Genomic DNA, 25,988 nt, shown 5'->3' with positions numbered 1-25,988 from the left:
CTACATGATACCAGGTACCAGTGAGAGGAAGGGCAGAATGGTTGTGCATACGGTAAGCGTGCCTATGATGCTGAATTCCAGAGGGTTCTGGAGACCTAATACAAGCCAGGCCCAGAACGAGGTACCGTGAAAGAAACCAACATGAAAGAGCTACAAGCTGGTGGAGAGGGCAATACAAATAATGGAACATAAGAGCCTCTTGAACTTCTAAGGATTCTTCACCATTCCTGGAATGTGCCACCTTCTTTTCTATCCTTCATTCCCAGTATGCATGGCAAACTCCTCTCTGGGCCATCACCTTCCAAGCAAAGCAGCCCCTTACTCCCTAAGTGGTTGCTCCACTTCCCTCATCCTTCACTCACCTCTCTCTCTGGCGGCTCTCACTGGACTACAGTACTCCCACAACCACCCAAAGCCAGTGCTGCAAGCGTCACGTTCAAGAAGGAAAACAATAAGTATGTTACTCAATTACAGTCCATCGAAGACATTCAGAGTGTCTATTACCTGTCAGGTACTATGTTAGCTACGGATCTACACTCCTTTTAGAGCCCACTAGCAAAAACTATAATAGCAATCTTTAATGAAAGCGGAAAAAGGGGCAAGACTATCAGAGAGAAAACCTAACTCAAGCAAAAGTTTTGTGATATTTTAAAACAGTTTTAACTGAGGTATAACCGTTATAAAGGGAGCTGATTTCTGTTGTGTACAATTTGGTGGTTTTCACATACGCATATGCCTGTGCAACAATTTGGTAGTTTTCACATATGCATATGCCTGTGCAACATATGCATACATTCTCAAATATGCATATGCGTATTTAGAAAACCTGCCCAGACTTACAACCTAGGTTCCTCAATGCTCAACTTTGTTTCTTCCATGGAAGAGTTTTAATAAACCCAAACTGAGTATTTTTTTTTAAGATTTTATTTATTTATTTGACAGAGAGAGACATAATGAGAGAGGAAACATAAGCAAGGGGAGTGGGAGAGGGAGAAGCAGGCTTCCCACGGAGCAGGGAGCCCGATGCGGGTCTCGATCCCAGTACCCTGGGATCATGACCTGAGCCGAAGGCAGAGGCTTTAACCCACTGAGCCACCGAGGCGCCCCAATTAAGTACTTTTTGAATATCTGGATACATCTGCAAACAATTATATACTTTTAAAAAAAGGAAAACGATAGCCTAGAAACAGTGCAAATATACAAGAGTAGTCTTCCTACCTTCCAACTATATAACTTTTTTTTTGAGAAAAAGCATTTACCATAGCAACAAAAATATAAATACACAGGGCAACCTTTACCAAAAATGTTCAACCTTCTATGACGAAAACTACAAATTATTATTGAAATATATAAAAAGAAGTCTTGAATAAATTGAAGAGGACAACCGTGTTTTGGAACGGGAAGATTAACTATGCTAAGAAGCTGTTTCTTCCCAAATAATGGGTTTATAATTTAAAAAAAAAATTACTGGAAACTGACATGAAAGAACAAATAGGTAAGAAGAATTAAGAAAAAAATTTTTTTTTGAAGATTTTATTTATTTATTTCTGAGAAAGAGAGAGAGTGCGCGAGCAGGGGGAGCTGCAGGCAGGGGGAGAAGCAGCCTCCCTGCTCAGCAAGGAGCCTGATGGGCGACTTGATCCCAAGAGGAATCACGACCTGAGATAAAGGCAGACGCTTAACCAACTAAGCCACCCTGGCGTCCCAAACCAAGAAAAATTTTCAAAGGAACAATAATGCAGCTCATAATATGCTGGGCATTAATATGCACTATTAAGCCACAATAATTAAAATAGCACCTTTCAGACATAAAACTAGACCAGTGAAGTAGAAACAGACTCTAGGATGTGTAAGAATGAAGCTTATGGTAAGGTGGTATCATAAACCTCTGAAGAAGGGAGGAGTCATTGGAATAAAGTGCTCAGCAGAGGAAGGGCTCCACCCTCTAGGATATGCTGATGGGGAAGGTGTCCAAAAGAAAGGTAGACTTAGGAGGCCACTACAGTGAAACAGTGACCAACAGTATACTTCTAGACCTGTGGTAATAGCCATGACATACCTCCTCAAATTTATTTTGGATTAAGTAATGCAGTCACATGGTATAAAATGTGTAACGTGCAAAAGCATAGGGATTAAAAACAAGTCTCCCCCAGATCTCCCCTAGATCTTCCTCCCTGGAGACAACCACTGACAAGGATTTCTTGTGCATTCAAGGACATTTCATTTTGAAAGAAGTTGTTGGGAGGAAATGTTTTATCTTTGCGGTTGCTGTCAAAGATCTGTGGTCTCTGGGAGGCAGCCTGCCATAGGGCAGTGTTATTCTTATGGAAAAGATTAATTTGTTGGTGGGTTATTTAAGAGATAAGAAATTACCACACTTCGATTTAATCATAGTTTCCAGTCATTTCAACTCAACATAAAGGGAATAGGTAGAAACATAAGCCAATGATTTAAAAAACACTTTTGAGACAGTTTACAGATGAACTAGCAATCAGGTTAAAATACAGCATTACATTGCTCGGGTCCACGTGTTACTTGAGAACTGTACTCCTTGTTAAGAATTCCTCATCTGCGGGGCGCCTGGGTGGCTCAGTGGGTTAAGCCGCTGCCTTCGGCTCAGGTCATGATCTCAGGGTCCTGGGATCGGGTCCCGCATCGGGCTCTCTGCTCAGCAGGGAGCCTGCTTCCCTCTCTCTCTCTGCCTGCCTCTCTGTCTACTTGTGATCTCTCTCTCTGTCAAATAAATAAATAAATAAAAATCTTTAAAAAAAAAAAAAAAAGAATTCCTCATCTGCGAGATCTGAATTTCTCAAAATGTGCTCAGATGACCATTACCTTAGAATCATCAGGGTGCCCATGAACAGTACTTATTTCTAGTACCAACTTAAGACCTACTGAGTCAAAAACTCTGGGGCCTTGGCCCAACATTTTTACATGAAGTTCTCAGGTGATCTGCAAACATATGTTAAAGTTTAAGAAAGACTGGGTACTACTGAAAGCCATAATCACAGAAACCCTGTCTTTCTTATTCACTGTAAGTGTAGTGCCTAGCACAATGCCTGACAAAGAAGGTATCCCAGAATGTATGTTGAAGGTTTAATGAATGGACACTGGGACTGACTGCAGAGTATCTTGCTACGTTGTTAACAATCAACTGATTTTTAAACTTCATCCATGACAGAAACTTGAATAAAGAGCAGAGAAACAAGCTTTGGCAATCATCAGCTTAATAAGAGTTCATTTAGTTGCATGACTCAGTTTCATAGCAAAGCACTTGGAAAGATGTCAGGGAATTTAATTAGCAATACTTAATTAAATATCTGAGTTTCAGATAGATGCTTCAAGTGTATCATGTTAACAAGGACCAACTGACCCAAAGGAAAGGTCCCAAAATGAGATATTCTACTTATTTTCTATTTATTAGGTAGTGGCATTTGCCCTAACCAGACCTAGGAAAGAAGCAAAAAAGAACATCTCAGCAACCAAAACAGATGTCACAAGGCCAAGCACGACAGCTCTGGGCACTTGACTCATAGACAAGCCCATTAGACCTTCACTCAAGAGTCTATTCAGGTTACTCTTTGCACACATTATTCATTTTAACAGAATTGTAAAACTGGTTTCCTAGCTCACAGGAAATTAAAAACACTAAATCAGAATGAAGAGAGGGGCTGCAGCAGCTAGTAACACCATGAACATGACAAAATGAGAACTGATCCTACTCTTTTGGACAGGATCTGAAGGCATCTAATAGAACTCAAAACAGGTGTTCAAAAGAAAAATGAAGTTAAAGAGAAGGCTAGATTACGTTCCCAACAGACTTTGTATATGAGGTATGGATGTAGGTATAATATGTAACATAGTTCAGAACTATTTTCATTCTAAAGCTAATCAAAAATTGTTTAAAGTGGGGCGCCTGGGTGGCACTGTCGGTTAAGCATCCAACTCCTGACTTTGGCGCAGGTCATGATCTCAGGGTTGTGAGATTGAGCCTTGCGTCAGGCCCCATGCTCAGCAGAGTCTGCTTGAGACTCTCTCATCTTTTTACCCCTCCCCACTACACACACACTCCCCCCCCCCCTCAAATTAATAAATCTTAAAAAAAAATTATTTAAAGCTACGAACTTTTAAAAAGAACTGAGTAGTAGCTCTCTAGAAAATAACAGTTAGAAGCAACTCATTCCTCTACAGTTCCAGGAAGGAAAAAGACGCTAATGTACTTAACCAACAAGAGATAATTTTCAGAACAATATGTTCTTGAAAAAAATAATTTCAGTTATTGTTTTGTTGGTACGATTAGCAAGATTCAGGGAACTATACAGCATATACGCAATCCTTTAGTTACCATTTAGAATCCACATGGGGACTATTTCGGAAAAGTCATGGTGCTCTATTTTATAAATTACGTTTATCTTGAAAGATAATTTTTTTTTACGACAAAGGGGTATCTAAAGTATGTAGTATAAAAAACAGTGCTACTGAAAGGCACTAAAGAGAACACAAACAGAAGTATAAACTCCTTGTAATTTAAATGAACTGCAATAAAATGCCATATGGCAGTCAATGTAATTATGTGGGAAGTACTGCAAATTCTGTTAACAATAGCATTTGGCCGTACCACACCCACCCTCTCCACAATTGTTGTGTGTACCAGACAGTACTGGTAAACAACAGATTTGTAAATTAATTTTACAATATTTCATATTCATGTTCGCTTCATAAACTGTATGTGTATGACAGTGTTTCTCCTATAACAACTGAATTATTTTGGGTTGGGCGTTCATGTTTTAAAAGCTAGAAGATCAAGTATAGTTCATGAAGCAGACTGAGTAATTTTTTCTTTTTGAAACTACACAGGATGCTGCATATCAAAGAAAGAATTATCTACAGTGAGCAATTCAAAGGCAGGAAAAATGCCTTCCTCATCTTTTGTTCCTGAGTGTGTAGTACATAATGGGTGCTCAGTGGCTACCGAACGAATAGGTTTACACACATTTGTGAAGCTTTGGGCTGTGAAACCTTCGATATTATGGTGTAAAATACTGATGGGGGTGGGAAGAGGAACCCTGCTCACTCTACAGTATCAACATCAGCTTCAATGGGCAATAGCATCTTTAATTTGTTGTCCAAGCTACAATACAGGTAAGTATGTGTCATTTCAGAATTATGCCATTTTAAAGAGAAAATAATTTGGCATTTTAAAATTAAGCTTGGAATATCTGTAAATTAAACATAAGTAATTCAATTTTATAAGAATTCAACAAATAAAAGATTATTAGAATCTAACAAAGGAAAAATAAACCTGTCGCTCTTCAGATAAATCTCCAAAATGTAAGAGGCTAAAAGGATTATGAAAAACATTCATTCACGAAACAATTATTTATTCATCATTACCAAATGGCAGGCACCATGCTAGGTGACAGGAATACAGTCAATAGTAATAATTAATGATTAACAAAGATAGTGCCATATAGTAATAAGTGCTAAAAATACAATAAAACTGAGTCATGGCATGGCAAGTAACTAGGCCGTGGTGGTGGGGTGGGGAGGTAGCTATACTCTTTCACCTAGGAGTGGTCAGGAGAGGCCTGTCAGAGGAGGTGACATACGACCTGAGAACTGCCTGATGGAAAGGAGGATAAGATCTAGTGAAAGACTTGTGCTTAGACTGAAAGAGGAGCCTGGAGATGGGTTTTGTTCTGAGGGACCAAGAAGAGGTCATTTTGGCTTCTGTCTAGTGCATGAGAACAGGGTACGGTGGGAGAAGAGGATGAAGAAGCTTCAGGGTCCAAGGACACAGAGTTTGGAAGGTAGACATATAGGATATTGTACATGCTAAGTAGGGAAGCGGTATGATCTTGTCTATGCTAGTGATGCTGTGTGAAGAATGGCCCACAGGGGGAAGCAGGGAGCCACTAGTTAGGAGGCTACTGTGATAGCAGAGCCAGTCGCAGGGGCAGGAGCAGTCCACCGTGTGCTGGGCCCACATGTAGAAGGGTCTTAACTTCATCTGATGCAATGCTGTCACGGTTTTGAAATTCTTAACTTAATAAGGGACTGTAGAGTTTTGTTTTGCAACAGACCGTACAAATTATGTAGTTGGTCCTAAATTTAGGTGAGTGAAGAAGGCAGCTCAGACTTGTGTAGTAGCAGCACTGATAAGAAGGTCAGCGTGTGCAGTGCTGGCACTGCTGACAGAACTGGAAGATGGCCTGGCTGTGTCTTGTCACGAGAAGAGGAATCATGGATAACTCCCAGGTTGTTTATTAACCTGAGTAACTGAGTAGAAATGGGGAAGACTGGAGAAAGACCTGCATTAGGGGTGGGAAGGTGGGTAACAACCAGGAATTCAATTTCAGGGATGTAAAGCTAAGTGGCCTGTGAGACATCCAAGGGGAGATTTCCAGTGAACTGTGGCAAATACATGGGTGTGAAGGTCCAAAGAGAGGTCTGAGCTGCAAATACAAATTCCAGAGTTGTTGTGTATATATTTTTTAAAGGCGGGGGGGGGATCACTTAGCAAGACAACATAGGAGGGCTAGAGTTGAAGAGATAAGCAAAAGCTACAAAGACTACAAAGGCCAGACGAAAATTAAAGAGGGTCACACTGACCAAGGGAGGAGAATATGCTAAAGACAGAACCCTGAAGGATACCTAAGAACCTCCCTCTGAGTGACAGGCACTCCAGTGGACCATCTACCTGTTCACGACAACACTGCAACACCCTACAGTCAGCCCTCCGTGTATTAAGCCTACCAGGCGGACCCACTACATTCCCTAAAACACTCCAATTGCTTTGTCCCAGATTTTGATGTGCATGTTCCTCCTAGAATCTCCCCCTCCTGCTCTTTATCTATTTAAAGCCTATGACTCTTTTCACCGACTTCATCAAATCCGTATTTTCTGCATCTTGGTATTTACTGCCTGTGTCAACTTCTCATATTGTATACAACAATACGCTACCCTAAATTATTATTCAGTACCCATCTATGATCCATTTCCCAAAACAGATAAGCTTGGTTTCCTTTAAATGCTGCACTACTTAGTATAATAGATGCATTAGATGCTTAATATGTATCTTAATGCTTAATATATATCTATTGAACAAATGAGTAATAAATAACACCTTGAAGCTATGAAATATGGGGAAGTAACAGAAGTAGATAAATCAACTTGGCATGTAACAGCTTAAAAAGAAATGACTCATTGTGATCAAAGTCCTGGGCAGCCTGCCCGACAAAAGGCATAAAACCTAAGTCGTATACCTTTCATTCCTTCCTCATTCAACTAGTATTTACTGTGCGCCTACTAGGTGCCAGGTACTCTTCCAGTCATTAGAGATGCACCAGCCAAAGAAGCAGACAAAAAGTCTTGTCCTTAGGGAGCTGCAGTTTAGTGGAAATACCATTTGCTTGCATGTTTTGTTTTATATGAGCTTATTTATATAAGCCCACACCTTCCTCTATTCTCCCTACAAGCCTACTGTTCTTCAGTCTGAAAAGTTTTGGCCTGAACATTATCATCATTATTAATGCCATCCTTTCTGTTTTCCTCAAATATATAACACATTATGAGAAAAGGGTTTTGGACATTCCGAGGCCTTCAAAGGGCTAAAAAAAAAATCAGTACACAGTATGTAGCAACTCTCATACTAGGATATATTCTAGAGAAGTACATCTTCAAAACAGCACAACTACTAGTGCATCAAAACTACCCAAAGCATTACAGAATTTACATAAACTTTCCAAAAGTAAAATAATAAACTCCACAGATATGTAAAATCATTGAAGATTCTCCTCTCCCCTGCAGATATACAGAGCTTTGAAATTAAATTATGCTATCAAAGTTCATTTTTAAGTTGTAGGAGCTGAAACTCGACAAAAATTCTAAAATGAAACAATGAAGCCATAAAATATCTTTTATAAATCCTGAAAATGTTATCCTATTTATTTTATAATATAACAGAACCATGGTACTAACAATAGTACTTTAAGTTGTAGGGTAACAGGATAAGGATCTTCCTCTACAAGAGAGAGGGAAAGAGAACAAACTCCCTTCCCTTTCCTACTGAAAAGCCACGCAAGCTTTTGAAAATATTAAGGCTAGAAGAGGTTCCCGGTCATCTAATGTACTGGAATCAACTGAATCTGGGCTCAAATTTCGGCTTTGCCATTCACAAACTGTGAGCCTGGGCAAATCACTTAACTCAGTTTTTTATTTGTGAAAATGCAAAGAAGATTTAAATTGAACATCTAATAGAACATGAAGCCATTTAAGAGTGGGCAGCCCACCATGCAGGCTGAGCTGTCCTACCTGAAAATCAGTTCCCCTCGGCAGACTGAGTGACTTTATTTATTTAGAGAGTGAGGGAGAGAGAGAGAGAGAAACCCAAGTAGGCTCCATGCCCAGCACAGAGCCCAATGTGGGGCTATATCTCATGACCCTGAGATCATGACCTGAGCCAAAACTCAAGAGTTGGATGTGCTTAACCAACTGAGCCACGCAGGCGTGTGTCCCCCTCCACCGCCCCTGCCACCCCAACCAGGAAGTCTTTAAAAAATTTTTTTAAACAATGTCTTCTCTTTCTCTACTTATATCTAGAATTCTTTCTTAAAATTCAAGTTTTCTTAGGCATCTGCGTGGCTAAGTGGGTTAAAGCCTCTGCCTTCGGCTCAGGTCATGATCCCAGGGTCCTGGGATCGAGCCCCGCATCGGGCTCTCTGCTCAGCCGGGAGCCTGCTTCCCTTCCTCTCTCTCTGCCTGCCTCTCTGCCTGCTTGTGATCTCTGTCAAACAAATAAATAAAATCTTAAAAAAAATTTTTTTTTAATTTAAGTTTTCTTTACAATATATCCCATGGCAGCTTCATTAAGAGTCTCAAGCAAGAAGGACAGTCTATATGATGTTTATAAGTAAGATCTTCTTGTACTTTAGCAAACTGTTAAGAATATTTAAAGCATAGTCATCTCAAAGTCTAAATTAGTACTTCCTAGGAGTTAAAGACTTGATTATCATTATTCCTGCTGATTCAATTACTAAATGGTAAGTGGGACCCTGATTCCCTAACAAAGAAACGTGTGCTATATTTCCTTATTCTTCAAGTGCTTCATGAAACCACAGACCAAGGGTTGAAAATTTCAGTGCCTACAAGGACCAGATAAGCAACTTAGATTGGCTTAGACAAGCCAACTCGTAAGAAAAATGGACATCTGGGCTTGCAGCAAACAAGGGAGTGCCGTTCATTCCCAGGCTGGCCCATTTTGTAGTGCACCACAGGGTCACACTGATGGAGCACATTCAAAGAGAGGGTAAAGATTTGTATAATTCTTGTGACAATTTTCTGTGAGATGGCAATAATGTCTTGTTCAACGAAATATGTAAATTGCCATGATTCCCTGACAGACAAAAATAAAAAACACTGAAGGAAGGATCGTCTTTTACAAGTTTGTACAAAGACACTATATGAACTAGTGATGGTGCTAATCCTGCCTAAGGGAATTTGACCACTTCTGTGGGTCGCATTCAGCAGCAAGTTTTAAATCCTCCGAACAAATCTTCAACAAATGCAGGCAGGCCAGATCTACCCACTCAGCCCAGGAAGCAGAGATGGTTGTCCTGGTGACAAGTCCCACCACAAACTAAAAGGACTACTCAGATTTTGTGTTTAGGGCCAACCTATACATGGTGTAATTTCAATGACTTTTCTTCCTTTCCCATAAAAAAAAAAAGTACCTACTCAAATACTTTGAACAGGTAATCTAATGGCTATTATTCACATGTGGTAATAAAAGGTTTTAAAATCAAATACCCAGTTTGATGCCTATTCATTCTTAAAATGTATTCAGAATTGAGAGACTAGAAAAGATCAGAATATGTTAAAAAGTAGGTACCTAAAGATAGACATTACTAAGGGGGAAAGGAATGATAAAAGGAGATGCCTGGATAATAAAGATAAACTTTCCCTACTTCACAGTTTTACCTAAGGTGAGCCCTGTTGATTTTCAACTGTGAGTGAACAAAGACAAATTGTGTACTGAGGTATTTTTATCCTGCAAAGCTGTGAGGCTTTGTACAAACACCACCACATGCCAGTACTGCTTCTCAGGACTTAGAATTTAAATTTAAACACAGCTAAATGCATTTTTAAAAGAGTATTAATTCTTAAGAGATTCACTAATCATGGTATAACAATAAATCCATAACTTTAAAATTTTTATTTTTGGTCACTTATGAGAATTTACTGAACATAAAGCCGTTAGAACAAAGATTAGATGTATTTCCTGACCTCAAGGAGCTCACTATCTAGTAGAGATAAATAAAGTTAATAAAAAGCAAAATGTGATTAGTGGTTTATTAGAAAAAAGTATAGCAGGAGCTTGGTGGAGATGGTGATTATCTTGTGTGGAAAAAAATGGTTGGTGACATTTCACATTTGAACAGAATCTTAAAGGATAATAAGGAGTTTGGCAAGCAGAAAACCAAGAACAGAGCACAGCAGACAGTGGGAGAAGAATGCACAGGATACATCTGGCAAGTGTCAAAGTGGCCAGTTTTAAAACAATGCCCATTTGAGGTGGAAAGGCAGCAGAATAAGAAGGGGCCAGAACCCCAAGAGAACAGGCAGAGGGGCTATGGAACTCCAAAGACAAGAGATGCTTACAGTGAGGCAATACCTACTCAGAAAGTTCCTCTCCTCTTTCTTCCAGTGAAAACGCCAGAGAATTTGAAAGAAGGAAATCAGATGAAAACTTTGTTGTTTAATTATGCCAATGGTTGTGGGGGGAGGTGCGTGGGTGTCTCAAGTTGGCTGAATGTCTGCCTTTGGCTCAGGTCATGATCCCAGGGTCCAGGGATTGAGCCCTGAAGCAGGTTCCCTGCTCAAGGGTGGGGAGCTGTTTCTCCTTCTCCCCACTACTCATGCTCTCTCTCTCCCTCAAATAAATAAAATCTTTATAAAAAATAATAAAGTAAAAATTATGCCAATGCTTTAATTCTTTATATATATTCCCAATAGCTTTTACAATTGTTTGGAGATCCTTCTTTCATCAGAATACTAAATCTTCAGGTGTAGTGTATAGCTCAATGCTGGGGACAACAGCTGTTAATGGCTCTTCAGAGGAAATGGAGGCATTCTTACAGGGCAATCTCCCAAAGATTTTCTTCTTCTTCTTTTTTTAAAAAGATTGTTATCAAGGACTAAGAAGTCTTCCTCCTCCAAATAACATTCCCTATGAGGAACTGTTTTAGTCTGTTAAAAAAAAAATTCTAGGTAAAACACTTTGCCTACCTTTTTTGTGCCGTTTTACTGCACTGGTATTTTTGCACTTTTACTACAGCTATCTATTTATAATGTGCTTAAAAACGATATTTTAATGATGACATCAGCCCCTTTCACATAATCCCTCACTTAAGGTGATAATTAAAAAGGAGCAGTACAGGGGTAAGGCTGTGAGAATAACAGCATGCGTAGGGCAAAGAAGGCCAGCTGCCTTCTTGGGTTAGCTCTTCAGAAGGACTTTCTGTTTCCTGGCCTTTAAAAATTTTTTTTGATTAAAAAAGATATATAGCTCCATATTTTAAAAATCATACATCTGGGTTCCTTAGGACAGTCAAGCTGGAGAAAGACCGAAGAACATTAGGAACAGAGCTACAGCACTGATCATGTTGAGAATGTCTAGATAAAGCATGGCTAAAGCCCACAATACCACTGGATTTTATTTATGTGAGTCAATGAATTTCTTCTATTTTTAAGCCTTTTATTTTTATTTTTTTTAAGCTTTTATTTATTTATTTGACAGAGAGAGAGAGATCACAAGTAGGCAGAGTGCCAGGCAGAGAGAGAGGGGGGGGGAAGCAGGCTTCCTGCTGAGCAGAGAGCCCAATGTGGGGCTCGATCTCAGGACCCTGCGATCATGACCTGAGCTGAAGGCAGAGGCTTAGCCCACTGAGCCACCCAGGCGCCCCTATTTTTAATTTTTTTAATGAAATTTTCATTTAATTAAGAAATGAATTTCTCTAATTTTTAAGTCTGCACTGGCTTTCTTTTTTCTTTCCTTTTCTTTTAAGATTTTATTTACTTATTTGACAGAGAGAGGCAGCGAGAGAGGGAACACAAGCAGGGGGAATAGGAGAGGGAAAAACAGGCTTCCTGCTGAGCAGGGAGCCCCATGTGGGGCTCCATCCCAGGACTCTGGGATCATGACCCGCGCCCAAGATGGACGCCTAAAGACTGAGCGGCCCAAGCCCCTCCACACTGGCTTTTCTAATAGGAAATGAAAGTACCTTAACTGATACTGATAAAAATATATTAATCATTAACCTCAACATTCACCAAAAACTATTTCAAATGAGACTACCAGAAAGCTACAATCTAATATTATATTTCCTGGGTCATGAAATTATCTTTATAGAATTCTGAGTTGCTGTTATGATCTCAAATTTTATTGAGGATTAAAAGAAAAATGGTTTTTAATAAAACTTATTTTTAGCTTATTACTGATATTAATAAACTTCATATAAAAATTTACTTGAAAACATTAACAGCACCACTGCATGCCCAACATTGTGTTGCTACTGGGAAGCACACAGTTTATGCTCAGCCATAGCAGTTCTACCCAGTCTAGAATTACTGGTACTGTACACATTTCCTAAGCCCCAGCACTTTCATTATTTGACTCTTATCTTTTAGTTCCCATTTTTAAAAGTTAGCATTTCAGTGTATCCAGGCTATTCATATTGACCTGACATCCCCATTTTATCTGGGACAATTTGCACTGCTGTCTTAAGGTGTCATCTTCTCTGGTTAGTGGCTGCTTTCTTTCCCAAAAGTATCCGTTTTAAACGATAAGTTATACTATTACCTTATTTGTAATTCATCCTGCATTTATTTTTTAAATATAAAGGGATACAGCTATAAGAGACTCATCCTACTATGTAAGAAAAATCATTTACAAAATAATTATTCTTTACAAAATTTACACGGAGAAGAGTCAAAACTACAAGTACTAAATATATCCACATACTAGTTGAAATGTGGAAAAAAGAAAATGCTTCAGTGCTGTTATTGCATTGAACAAAAATTTTATTTGCAGAAACTTCTTTGGACCTGAATCTAGTTCACCCACATGAATCACATCACCCACAAATTACATAAAGATCTACTGAGTGAGGGGGTCCTTTTCCTCTTCCCTTATAATAACACATGCTAAGACATCTTTTACCATAATATGAAACATCAGGAATCTAGGCAGGTACAGCTTGGTAACCTCTCCCCAAGAAAGAAGTGAATCACAACTTGCTTCCTACTATCTGGTGTCTTTGCATAGAAAAAAGACTGATTTTTCTCTTCTGTAGTCTATATTCTGTTCCCAAAGAGAAAGGTTTTTCTTAGGTTTTTGATGAAAGCCCACAAACACTGAAAAAATTACAAATAAAAATTCTGAGACAAGTATTTTTAGATCAGTTGGTGACATAAACATGTAGAAGTTAAAAGTCACATATTTTCCTATTACTATGACTTTTCTATAAGAAAACACACATTAGGGTGACTGTCTTATCTTTATGTCCCTTTATATTTTAAAGAGTACAACATGAATTAAAAGCTTAGTGAATGTGTAATTTGTCATTTGACTATTAAAAAAGCCTCAAGGGGGCACCTGGTTGGCTCAGTCGGTGCAGTGTATAACTCTTGATCTTGGGGTTTTGAGTTCAAGCCCCATGTTGGACACACAAAAAAAGCCTCAAGATGCTTAAAGTTACTCTTAATAAAACACTAATTAAATAATTTAAAACGACTTTTAGAGAGGGAGGGGGAGGGGGAAAAGGAGAGGGATAGAATCTCTAAGAAACTCGCTACAGAGCCCAACACGTAGTGCTTGTTCCCCAGGACCCCTGAGAGCATGACCTGAGCCAAAATCAAGAGTCAGACGCTTAACTGACTGAGGGACCCAGGCACCCCATAAATTTTAATTAGTATGTCAAATGTGAGTTGATATTAAATATATTTACATTCACCAACTCAAAATAAATTTCCTAATATTATTTAGATCAATTCAAATGTATATCAGATAAAGAAAAAGTAACAGAAGCTGTGAAATACTTTTTCCTTTTTGTGTTTTATCTTTTCTTGGTGGCTAAACGGATGCTTGCAGGATTTTATAATGTGATGGGATTGTACAAAGGAAATTACAGCATAGGATTAATTTCTTTCTTGTCCTGAATTTTATTGACTGATAAGTTCATATATTCCTTGCATTTACTGCAATACTTATTTCCACCTATAAATGAATAACAGAATCTTACAAACTAATAGAATCTTCCTTATGTTTAATATGGTCTATGTTCATAACATGTGGCTAATTTATCACCTAAAATTTAATAGCAGACAGCTATAAGTACTTATTACTAAAATTAAATTCCCACTAAAGTAGCACTAATCATTCTTAAAGATTATTTTATATAAGTATAAAATATATTTTGTAAATATATACATTTATGTTGCTAACAGTGTAGTTCAGCTACTATCTGCAAATATTATATAGTAAAACCTCAATGGTTAAAGAAAAAAACTCACTGACTTAGGAAAAGGTCTTCTTTGATAAAAAAGCTCTTTCCTCCAGTCCTCTGTAAATGGAAAATTATTTAATTATAACTTTATATTCTGAAAAACTTTTTGTTGTTGATGAAATGTTTCTATATTTGTTTTATAATCACTTTCCCCCTCCCAAAGGAAGGTAAGGATGTATGCGCATGTATGTGTTCACATATGCATGTATATATGAATTGAAAAATCAATCAGTCCAGGTTTCAAGTGCAGCTCTGAGTTAAAAAAAAAAAAATTTAAAAAGCTGAATGCTACGGATTCTTACATTTCTGTACCTAGTTTTGCCATTCCTTTTTTTTCAACCCCACAAACACTTCTGGGTATTTATTATTTGTAATGCACTATGCTAAGGGTTCCAAATACAAACAGGAAGGGAATAAGAGAGAGTGAGAAATAAAGAAAAACCCACAGTCCCTGTTCTTACGAAGTTCATAGTCTTGGAGAAGATGCAACAATACACGCCTAAACAACAGAAAATGTACACATTTATATGTACCATTAAATTGAATAGGTAAGTATGTGGGAACATAGAAAAGAAGTGGCAGATCCTAACTGGAGTGCGGAGTTTCGGAAGATACAAGAAAGTTTCACTGAGTAAGTAACACGTGGGTTGATTTGAAAAGCTTATAGGATCCTGGCAGAAGTTAGATGAGGTATTCTAGGTAGAAGACGCAGCATAATACTTAGAAGTGCCCAGCACATCCAGGATAACAATGTGTAGTGTGACACAACTAGATGATGTGTGTCAAAAGGAGAACAGCTAAAAATACAGCCAAAAAGTGAGACAAGAGCCAGATTATCCAAAAACTCAAATACCATTAAATGGGACCAGGCAGTCAGAAGGAGGCCCTGAAAACTTTGGAGTGTATGTGTGAAATATCCAGGTGCCAGATATCTTAAATACTGACCTGCCAATTCTGTTCTCAAACACTTCTACTTTGATGTCACCTCCATCGGGATATCTGCCTGTCCACTAATCAAAAGCACAACTATATTTCTATTCTTGCAACTATATGGTCAGTAAACAGACGTTTTGGATAATCTGGTTGTGTGCATGTGCGTGTGTGTGTTTTCCTTCAGTTTCAAAAACTGTAAACTCCCGAACCTGAAGGAAAACACACACACACACACACACACACACACCCCAGATTATAGGGTGCCTGGGTGGCTGAGTTGGTTATGCGACTGCCTTCAGCTCAGGTCATGATCCTGGAGTCCTGGGATTGAGTCTCATCACAGGCTCCCTGCTTAGCAGGGAGTCTGCTTCTCCCTCTGACGTCTTCCCTTTCATGCTCTTTCTCTCTCTCAAATGAATAAATAAAATCTTAAAAAACAAACAAACAACTGTAAACTATCTGGAGCAAGAACAGTTAACTAGTGATTTTTTAAAATTGAGCCTTACCTCCATGATCTCATGACACATGTGAAAATGTTAAGTAACGATAAACAAAATACAGGTTGACCCTTGAATGGTGTAAGTCTGAACTGCACAGGTCCACTTATATATGGATTTTCTTTTTTTACAGTGCAGTACCATAAATGTATTTTTTCTTCCTTATGATTTTCTTAACATTTTTTTCTCCTCTGGCTTACTTTATTGTAAGAATACAGTAATAATACATATAACATATAAAATATGTATTAACTATGTTATTGGTAAGGCTTCCAGTCAACAGTAGCTACTAGTAGTGGTTTTGGGAAGTCGAAAGTTACATGCAGAGTTTCAACTGTGCAAAGGGCGGACACCCCAACCCCTCATTGTTCAAATGTCAGTTGTACATGAGATACAACTTACAGCTTATATTACTTTCCTATTTTGATTAATCTACCCATCATTATTCTTCTTGCAGGTTAAGTACTTTCTGCTTTTTTAAGTTTTAATGTAAACTGTCAACCAAGATTTACATTAACATGGACATGGAAGCTCTATGGTCTCTCCTGTCCCTCTCCCTTCATCAGTCTGAGGATTCGTAACGTAAGTGCATCCAAGCCACAACACAAGAGCCACCACCATCAGTCTGGTCCTAGAGAAATCCCCTGTCCCATGACCACTTAAGTAGGAGATGAGTTCCTAAGTCCTATTGACTCTACCTCCAAATATCCTCAAAACTTTGTCTTTCATTTCCCTTCTGATTAGAACCACTTTGTTTAGTCACTTAGACATTTTGTACGTGGGTTATTACATCAGCCTCTAGCTTACCTCCCCGCTTTTGGTCTTACATTATGGCCAGGATGACCTATCCAAAACAGAAATCTCTTTGCTCTCCATACAGCTTCGAATTCTTCAGTGCCTCCCTAACGGCCACAGCACAGAGTCCAAATTCCTTACCAAAGCATATTAAGACTCTCTAACAGATAATTTAGCAAGAATATAAAGATCTTCAATATTTTAAGCCTTATCTCTTGCCCCTTATTCACTCAAAAAAATACTGACCACCTACTACATGTCATGAACTATTTTTTTTTTTTAATTTGAGAGGGGGAGAGAGCACGCACAATAGAGCGAGTGTGAGCATGAGTGGGGGAAAAGGGGTGTGTGGGAAGGGCAGAGTGAGAGGAAGAAGGAGACTCCCTGCCAGAGAGCCAGATGCAGGGTTCATCCCAGGACCCTGAAATCATAACCTGAGCCAAAGGCAGATGCTTAACCGACTGAGCCACCCAGGTGCCCTGTCACGAACTATTTTAAACATCTGGGGTTGTGTGTGTGTATAAATGAACAAAATAGATGACTGTGTGCACGTGTGTCCATGCATACACATACACAGCAAAGAACCAACCATGGAAGTTTAAACTACACTAGGGCAAAGCTGGCAAGAAATACAAGTAAATTACATAGTATATTATGAATGGTATGGTCTATAAGAAAATAAAAGTATAGAAAGAAGTAGGTTGGTCAGGGTAGACCTTATTGGAAAAACAGAATCTCAGAAGAGACTTGAAAGAGGCACGGAGTGAGCTATGCAGTTTTCTACAGAAAGGATGTTCCCAGTAGAAAAGAAAATCTGGTGTAAAGGCCCTGATAAGGAAGTGTCTAGAGTGCTCAGGACTGCTAGGAGCTCAGAGTAAGTAAAGGGGGAATGAAGGGAGAGGAGCTAAGGATGGGGAGAAGTGGGAAGAAGTAGAAGCATGATCACGTCGATCGCTGCAGAGAACTGGAAGGACTTGAATTTTACTCTGAGTAATGAAGGAAGCACTGTGAGTGACCAGTGAGCAGAGGAATGGCATGACTTGACAGATTCTGGAAGAACTGCTCTGACTCCTGCACTGGCAGCAGACCAGAGTGGGCAGGGACAGAAGAAGGAATGCTGCTAGGAGGCTACTGCAGTGATCTGGGTGAGACTTCATGGCAGATCATGTGGGTGGTGAGAAACAGACTTGTAGATGTGTAATAATCTGAAGGTACGGTCAGTAAGACTTTTCTGACACCCTGGATGTGTGTGTGAAAGAGGATTCAAAAATGTCACCAAGATTTTTGGATTAAGAAAACAGGAGAACAGAGTTGGTACTAACTCAGATGAGAAAGACCACTGGTAGAGCAGGTTTTGGGGGAAAGCCTGGGAGAACAGTTTTTCATGTATTTAAAATGTCTAGTGGACATTCAACCAGGTTCTTGAATATCCAAGTCTGGAGCTCAGAGCAGAGGCTTAGGGTGGGGATTCTGTTTGTCCTGCCTCAAACAATCCCGCATTCCAGGCTCACACAGAGTTCCCCAATGTCTTCCCCAAGTCTTTATATGAGTGCATCTTTCAAGACATGTCATGTATCGTCTATTTTATGAAACTCACATGATTATCATCTCCTGAATCACCCTGTTTCCTTAAGTCACTTAAGTAACTTAAATATATAATGGCTGGTCTCTTAGCACACTCAAAAGGCTGAACAATTTTTGTATCTTTTGGTAAGAAAAAAAAGCCGCCATTTCATTAACATAACAGGCAACTTGCCTAATCTCACCATCAGAAATCTTTACAAACCTTTAAGGAAAATTAGGACCACAAAAAAGATCTTGGCAAGCAGCTCAGTAACCAGATTTTGTACTTTGCAATTTCAGTGGGTATTTGAAGATGGTAAGTCTTCAAAAACACACACTGTATGATCAACTTCATAGGCTAAACACAAAGACAGAAACACCTCCTGCCTGTGTTCCAAAGTTATTTTCAGTTAAAAAAAAATTTTCATTTTGTCATCCTTTCCCTTGCCCTGGGGAGGCATTTAAATGAGAAGAATTATTGGACAAGAAAACAGTCTTTTGTTTCGTTCCTCAGAGACACACTCTAATCTAATTGAGAAAGGAGGGAAATTAAAAAGATGATGTGGCATTACAGAGGATCCAGCTCAAGCAGCCACCTTTTTTTTTTTTTTTAAAGAGCTATATATTTATTTTAGAGAGCGAGAGAGAGCACGTGCACACGTGCGGCGGGGGAGTAGGGCAGAGAGTGAGGGAGAGAGAATCTTTAAGCAGACTCCATGTCACGTGGAGCTTGATCCCAAGACCCCGAGATCACCGCCTAAGCTGAAACCAAGCACTGGATGCTTAACTAACTGCACCAGCCAGGCGTCCCTGAAGCAGCTACTTCCAGCTGTGAGAACCCTGCTATCCAGAGAGGCTACCACTAGCACCCAAACAGTGTGCTCCCCATTATGAGCTCTGGATAGCTATAATCTGCTAAAATGTAAGTTCCACAAGGGCCAGAGTTTTGCCTGTTTTGTTCACTACTCTTTCACGTGGTAGTGCTGAATGAACAAACTTACAATTCTGAAGTACACAAGGCTGAAATACATTCAATATAAAGTATAAAACAAGGGGTGCCTTGCTGGCTCAGTTAATACGGTACATGACTCTTAATCTTGGGGCAGCCCCACAGGAGATGTAAAATTTACTTAAAACAAAAAAAGCCTTCAGGGTTTTAAAAAATTGCTCTCTGCAAGTCAAAAAACTGGAGTACCAAGAATTTGCAATCATCATCTTCAAATACTGATTACAAAATGTTAACCATATACAACACTGGGGGAGGGAGGATAGTATGTGAAATCTCTAACAAAGCAGTAAGTTTATAAAAAGTTCTCTGTAAATCAAGAGAAAAGGATGATATTCTAGCAACTATACTTGCTTCATACTGTATAGTATTTTAGAAATTTCATTATGCAAAAAGTATAGCCTTTAAAAATAAAATAGTACAAATACATTACATGTGTTTAGAGAATCAAGATCTATAATGTTGACTAGTATAAAAAGAAGTATAAAAAGTTTGACTCCAGGTTATATTAAGAGAGTAGCTTAAAACAACCCAAATACACAGCCAGGTTCTGAAAATTCCCTTGCCAAAGAAATTCTTACTTGTTTTTTTTTTCTTTTTTTTTAAATTGAAGTATAATTGACATATACCATTACATTAGTTTCAGGTATACAACATAATGATTTGAAATATATATATTGCAAAATGATCACCATAATAAGTCTAGTTAACATGTCACCATATTTACTTCTTGTGATGAGAATTTTTAAGATCTATTCTCTTAGCAACTTTCAAATATGCAAAACAGTAATATTAACTATAGTCACTATGCTGTACATTATAACCCCAGGACTTAATTATTTTATAACTAGAAGTTTGTTCTTAACATAGTCTTAAAGTAAAACAGCCTTTGAAGAAAACACTTTCAACATAGCCACAGTTTTCATGCAGTTAAGAAGCAATCTAATATACATATTTCAATCCCCAAAAGGAAATACCGGGTATTATCTTAAAGTTAAAGAACACCAACCTTTTTAATCTCATGTAGTTTTCACTGGCTGCAGGTCGGCATTCAGCTCGTTGTACCACTATTCCTTCCAATGAAAGTTTGTCTTGAATGGAAAGAAAAAAAAAATTAACAAATGTATTCAGAGATAACCCTGACCATTTTTAAGATTTTACCTTAACATACTAACCACAGTAATAATGATTAGAATCAAAGGTAATAATACAAATCAAAGAACAAAAGGAATACTTATAAGTTTATAGTACCATCATTAGCCAGAATAGAGAAAAACCTTACTCTTGGTGAGTAAAAAACAGCTTGTCAGGTTTGTTTACTGGGCTGCTGCAGCCCCTTGCCAATACAACTTTTATACATTTAACTTTTTCTAAAGAGGGTGACTTACTAGGGCATAAAATCAACTTTTAAAAAATTTGAAGGGAGTGGAGACTACAACAACTTTGGCAGAGAAGTAACTTCTGAAAACCCAGCTAGTCTAAACCACTAAAATTAAAGGTAATATATATCTGTATGTGTGGGTGACCACACACACACACACACGCAAATAAAATTCTAGAATACACCGTGACTAGAATAGCTAGCCTAGAAAATACTATATTCTGGGCAAGGCTAGTTGTCTAGGCTAAACACTGTCTAGGCTATACTGTGTACCACTTCTGCCTGCCAGTTGCTCTGCCTTCTATTTTCCAGCAGATTTATTAACTTGGGTATGTCCAAGTTAGAGCTTTAACTGCTATGGATATTTGTCCAAACAGAGGGGCAATTTTTCCTATCAATAGTAAGAATTCTTAAGGTGACGGTGACACAAAATTAAAGAGAAACCAAAAAGGTAAACAACAGTTAGCACTTACTATGTGACTACTATGAACCAAACACTGGTAAATTCACCTTACAGACCTTAATAGTACTCATAGACTATCCCATGATGGCACCAGCTCTCCTACTGTCTGGAAATGTACAACTATGGTTAGGAAGCTATGGTTCAGTCTTAATTTCATGAGAATTCGTCCAGGTTTTGAGAAGAGATTCAGGAAATCCTTTGGCTCATCAGCAATGCATTTATGATTCATCTCTTCAGGGCAAATGACTTCGTGCATTCCCCTAACATTAACTAAATGCCTACTATGTAAAGGGCACCATCTAAGCATTTGGAATCAAAGATGAGTAAGACACAGTACTCTTTCCAAGAAGCACACAGTTTCCTGGGGTGGGGGAGGAGGGCAGATAAATGGACCAAAATGTAGAGTGCAGCTTGTACCACGCCCACATGATTTACATTAGAAAATCTTCCTTATGGTGACTTTTCTTGATTTCGTCTCCAAATTCCAGGAGACTCCTTACTGTAGCCCCTAACTGAATGCATGGGAAATCCAATAGTTGAAGAATTCCTCAGTGCAACATATGCAACTAATCTCAAGCACACGCTATCAGATGTCTGGAAAAAGCAATGATGCGAAGCATGCCTACCTTATACCAAAATGTTAGGAAGGAAACAAAACCATAATTATTTTGTATTAAATTTAAATGTCTAAAAATAATTTCCCCTTGTTAATCAGTTTAGTAAGACTGATATTAAAATCTGAATTTCCCAAATCTTATATTTGAGTTTGCATTTCCACTGAAGCTGAAAGTTCTATCTAGAAAATTACTGGTATAACAATAGCAAGATCTGGGGAATTTCTATGTATAAGATATGTTAAATGCATGAGAAAGTCCTCTATTAAAACACAAATCAATCCTTTTAAAAAAACTAAACAAACTTAGAATACTATACCATCCCGAAAACAATTTCCTTATATATCTAGGGGTTTCACTGAATACTAAAAGAGCTATCTGTTAATACCATCTGTGAATGTTTCCCCACTTATTTAAAGTAATATGTACTTCAGGTAGATAGGCTGAATTTAATTTTTAGTTAAAGGATCTGCTGTCAATGTTCTCCATATAATACCTGAGAGAGTAAGTTTTCAAAGCACCTGCCCATATCAACTTGGAAACTACTCTCATCACTATTCTCCAATCAAGGTCACTCTCACAAAGCAATAAAATTCATTTTCCCCAAACCATAATTTCCTGTCCATCACATCCCCTTTTCAAATCTAAAATAGCTTTCCAGTGCTTCTCAAGTGAAAGAGAAGTCTTAATCATCTGCAATGGATTTTCCCACTAACTGGATGCTCTTAAATAACCCCACATCTCGGTTAGCTTGTTCCCTTTCTCCTTTTTTTTTTTTTTTTTAAAGATTTTACTTATGTATTTGACAGAGATTACAAGTAGGCAGAGAGACAGGCAGAGAAGGGGTGGGGGGAGCAGGCTCCCCGCTGAGCAGAGAGCCTGATGCGGGGCTCAATCCCGGGATCCTGAGATCATGACCTGAGCCGAAGGCAGAGGCTTTAACCCACTGAGCAACCCAGGTGCCCCACCTTCTCCTTTTAAGTAAATTTTTAAAAAATCTTTTATTTATTTATTTATTTATTTATTTATTTATTTATTTATAAACATATAATATATTTTTTTCCCCAGGGGTACAGGTCTGTGAATCACCAGGTTTACACACTTCACAGCACTCACCATAGCACATACCCTACCCAATGTCCATAACCCCACCCCCCTTCTCCCAACCCCCCGCCCCCCAGCAACCCTCAGTTTGTTTTGTGAGATTAAGAGTCACTTATGGTTGGGGCGCCTGGGTGGCTCAGTGGGTTAAAGCCTCTGCCTTCAGCTCAGGTCATGATCCCAGGGTCCTGGGATCGAGCCCCGCATCGGGCTCTCTGCTCAGCCGGGAGCCTGCTTTCTCCTCTCTCTCTGCCTGCTTCTCTGCCTACTTGTGATCTCTGTCTGTCAAATAAATAAATAAAATCTTTAAAAAAAAAAAAAAAGAGTCACTTATGGTTTATCTCCCTCCCAATCCCATCTTGCTTCATTTACTCTTCTCCTACTCCTTTTAAGTAAATTTTAAAAGCCAATTTACTTATGATAAAACCTCCTAAGCAAGATTTAAAGCCTTCACAATTTTTAAAAAAGCCTTACAGGAAAATGTTTCCATATTCTTTCCACTAACCATGCTTCTTTTCCTCTTCAAAACATTGCTTAAGATTTTGGGGGAAAGGTATTAAATATATTTTAAAGACATCTTGGGGTGCCTGGGTGGCTCAGTGGGTTAAAGCCTCTGCCTTCGGCTCAGGTCATGATCCCAGGGTCCTGGGATCAAGCCCTGTGTCAGGCACCCTGAGCCTGCTTCTCCCCCGGCCCCCCAACCTGACTCTCTGCCTACTTGTGATCTCTGTCAAATAAATAAATAAATAAAATCTTAAAAAAATATATATAAAGGCATCTGAAAACACCCATTTGGACACCACTGCTGTTTATTACAGACCATATTCATTAATACAGGAACCCTCACTTGAAACCACTTTGTTAGGCCAGTTTAAAAGACCACGAATACTTGAAACACATCAGGAATAACAAAGATATAAAGCATGGCTCCTGTCCTCAAGGAGTAGAGTCTAGTGCAGCCATGCAAATGACTTCTGTGACACAGATTCTTAAAAAGTATTGAGGGCCCCGGCCCCCGAAGAGCTTTTATGTGGGTTGTACCTTTTGCTATTTATTATATTAGGAACTAAAATTAAGAAATATTTAGAAAATCGGAATTGAAAAAGGCAGAAAGGGTTGGTATTATTATGAATAGTTTTGACTTTATAGGTTCCTTGAAAAGGTCTCAGGAATCCCTCCAGATCACATATTTAAGAGCTGCTGGTCTAGTAGGAGGTATATAAATCATTTTAATACACCAGAATCACTTTTAATAGACCTCCACTTACCCCACTTCTAGATTATCAATGTTCTCAAGTCCCTTCTTTTAAATACAGTGACAGATGCCCATAGCTTGCCCATAGTGGGTAGTTAGGTTCATCTCTAGTACTCCCACACACTTCTGCTCTAACTATATTAGAACTTGTTTATGCTAGTTTTACTGTTAGTTATTATGCAATTTGATTATATATTATATAATCCCATTAATTATAAGTATGGGGGAAGGAGATGTTTCTATGAAAACCAGGTTTAGTGCTTTGGCAAGACTTAATATAAAAAGTAAGTTGCTTAAAAAACAAACTACTGTCAAAACACTGGAGAGATAACAGGAGATTAGAAGAGAAACATAAAAGTCTAGAAGGATTCTGCATTCATGTTGTTTCAGTGTCTAAATATTTGCTCCTTTCTAAGAAGCAAAAATTAATAATAAATAAATTAATAAATAAAAAATTAATAATAAATCTAGATTATGGGTTGAATTTTCCCAAGAAAGAGAAAACAGATGCTCAATCAGCATATTATACTGAAATCAAAGGCCTTATCCTACATGTACATTGGTGGCTATATGTACATTTGAACTCTTAAGGTAAAATGTTTAAGGCAGTAAGAATTCATATTAATATCATCTTGTGATTCTCTACTTTTGAATTTACCTGACAGACTACTGGTCCTTCCCTACGGGCTGTGGGACTCCACTGCACAAAGAAGAACTTTTTTTTTTTTTTTTTAAGATTTTATTTATTTATCTGACAGAGAGATAGAGAGCACAAGTAAGCAGAACGGCAGGCAGAGGGAGAGAGAGAAGCAGGCTCTCCACTAAGCAGGGAGCCCGATGCGGGGCTCGATCCCAGGACCCTGGAATCATGACCTGAGCCGAAGGCAGCTGCTTAACCAACTGAGCCACCCAGGCGCCCCAAAGAAGAACTTTTTAAGGGTTATAAGCTAGGCACACGGGTGAAACAGAAAGACACTGAAGGTGGTGGGAATAGAGTGAACAATGACTTTTGTCTCCTCCCTCTTTCTCTCTGTGTGTTTGTGCCTCCTTCTGAATTTCAAACTAAGGGACCCACACCAGAACTGGATTCTGAGAAATAGTCCAGAATCATTTCTAAATTTTCTCTCCCCCCATGCCCACCTTTTTTGCCAGATCCATTTACTTACTGGTTTCTGTTACTTGCAACCAAAAGAATCTTAATGAGTATGAACACATACCATTGGTAATAGTATTTTATTGATCTACCCTACCCTACCACCTACTTTCAGAAAAAAATTGAGAGAAAATTTTAAAGGTTAAGTATACAAAACACATACTATAAAAAAAGAACTTAAGAGTTTCTAGTTCTGATTCTGTCACTAAACAGTGAGGTCACTTTGGTGAGGCTACTTCCCACCTCTCAGCTTCAGCATCTCTGTAATGAAGTTACTGTGGTATCTCAGATCTAATTCCAAATCTCTTTCACTTAAAAAACTGGACTTCTCAAAACAAAAAACAAAAAACAAAACAAAAAACACACAAAAAAACCAAAACAAGACAAACAAACAAAAAACTGGCCTTCTCTTCCAACTGGAGATGTTTTATCATTTCATGAGTGTTTACTTTGGTTGGACTTAGACTTTCTAAAAGACTTAGATGTAATTAAACTTTCTTTGAGGAGAAATTAGAAACTTTCTGGGAACAACAATAACAACAAAATGCTGAGAAACTTTTGCTCTAAGCTAGATCTTCCTGCTCTTTATCTCAACTGAGATAGACTATGTTGAAGAAAGAGAAAAATAACGGACAGGCTCTTTTTACAAGTTAAGGGCATGCC

The 25,988-nt window shown here is 38.5% G+C and overlaps 2 protein-coding genes across 3 annotated transcripts in view; one reads left to right on the top strand and one right to left on the bottom strand.

Annotated features, from left to right (window-relative positions):
* Positions 1 to 25,988, bottom strand: part of GTF2F2 (general transcription factor IIF subunit 2) — a 149,932-nt gene that overhangs the window by 47,281 nt on the left and 76,663 nt on the right. For both annotated transcript variants that reach the window (XR_004384612.1, XM_032873992.1), the window contains exon 5: positions 20,368 to 20,449. Coding sequence is in view for 1 of the 2 variants with exons in the window: in XM_032873992.1 (XP_032729883.1) it covers positions 20,368 to 20,449 (82 nt within the window). In the remaining variant the exon portion in view is untranslated. The remainder of the gene's footprint in view (positions 1 to 20,367; positions 20,450 to 25,988) is intronic.
* The window catches only part of KCTD4 (potassium channel tetramerization domain containing 4), a 37,384-nt gene that overhangs the window by 686 nt on the left and 10,710 nt on the right, over positions 1 to 25,988 (top strand). The window lies entirely within an intron of this gene.

This window comes from Lontra canadensis, unplaced genomic scaffold, assembly GCF_010015895.1.
Source record: "Lontra canadensis isolate GAN:19392208 unplaced genomic scaffold, GSC_riverotter_1.0 scaffold51, whole genome shotgun sequence".
Classification (NCBI taxonomy): domain Eukaryota; kingdom Metazoa; phylum Chordata; class Mammalia; order Carnivora; family Mustelidae; genus Lontra; species Lontra canadensis.
This window is presented reverse-complemented; position numbering and strand designations above follow the sequence as displayed.